The sequence below is a fragment of the Crocuta crocuta genome, unplaced genomic scaffold, assembly GCF_008692635.1.
Source record: "Crocuta crocuta isolate KB4526 unplaced genomic scaffold, BGI_CrCroc_1.0 scaffold1838, whole genome shotgun sequence".
NCBI classification, from domain to species: domain Eukaryota; kingdom Metazoa; phylum Chordata; class Mammalia; order Carnivora; family Hyaenidae; genus Crocuta; species Crocuta crocuta.
Window position 1 is genome coordinate 52,601 of NW_027527015.1, and position 714 is coordinate 53,314.

The 714-nt window shown below is 47.6% G+C and overlaps 1 protein-coding gene across 1 annotated transcript in view; it reads right to left on the reverse strand.

Moving 5' to 3' along the window:
* Window positions 1-260: 260 nt before the first annotated feature.
* Window positions 261-714, reverse strand: part of LOC144221334 (splicing factor 3B subunit 1-like) — a 2,304-nt gene continuing 1,850 nt past the window's right edge. The window contains exon 2 of the mRNA XM_077751839.1: window positions 261-385. Within this exon, the coding sequence (XP_077607965.1) occupies window positions 261-385 (125 nt within the window). The remainder of the gene's footprint in view (window positions 386-714) is intronic.

Genomic DNA, 714 nt, shown 5'->3' on the forward strand with positions numbered 1-714 from the left:
CCTCTGTGGCCGCGCAGGGTCCCTCCCGCCTCCGCCCACGGGTCGGGGTGGCTGTCCTGTGTCTGCGACGGCGTTGTCGGGAGTTGGGTGCCGATGGCCCCGGATGTGCAGATCGCTCCGGGCAGGACGGACATTGTCACAGGATCGATTCCTCCACGTCCAGGAGCCCAGAGTAGCTTTCCATCCCTGTGTGTCTTCCTACATTTCTGTCCCCAGTGTCCTGTCGTCCTCAGAGAGCAGGCCTGTCGCCTTGTCTAGATTTACTCCTGGGCACTTGGTTCTTTATGATACAGTTGCAAATGGGACTGTCTCTTAATTTCTCTTTCGGATGGTTCGTCGTAAGTGTGTGGAAATGCAATTGACTTTTGTGTATTGATTTTGTATCCTTCAAATTTAGGGAATTCATTAGTTCTGTTAACCTTAAAAATAACACTGCCAGTTATTTTACCAGCAAAAAAAAAAATTGTTTTTCATGAATAGCAGAGAATTGCAATCCAGGACAACCAAACTATGGTAAAACCATAGGCAGGCTCAACAAACAAAGGAGAGGGATGTTATTTTGTGGAGAAGAAGTTGAAAGGGGTTGTTTTGAAGGAAAGAAAGTCCATTGGAGAAAAGCAGGAATTCAGGGTGATGAAGGTTTCGCACAGATTAAGCTGCAGGGATGGTCATATCTTGTAGGAGCTTCATGAACTTCCCCTGGTAGGGTCTCTA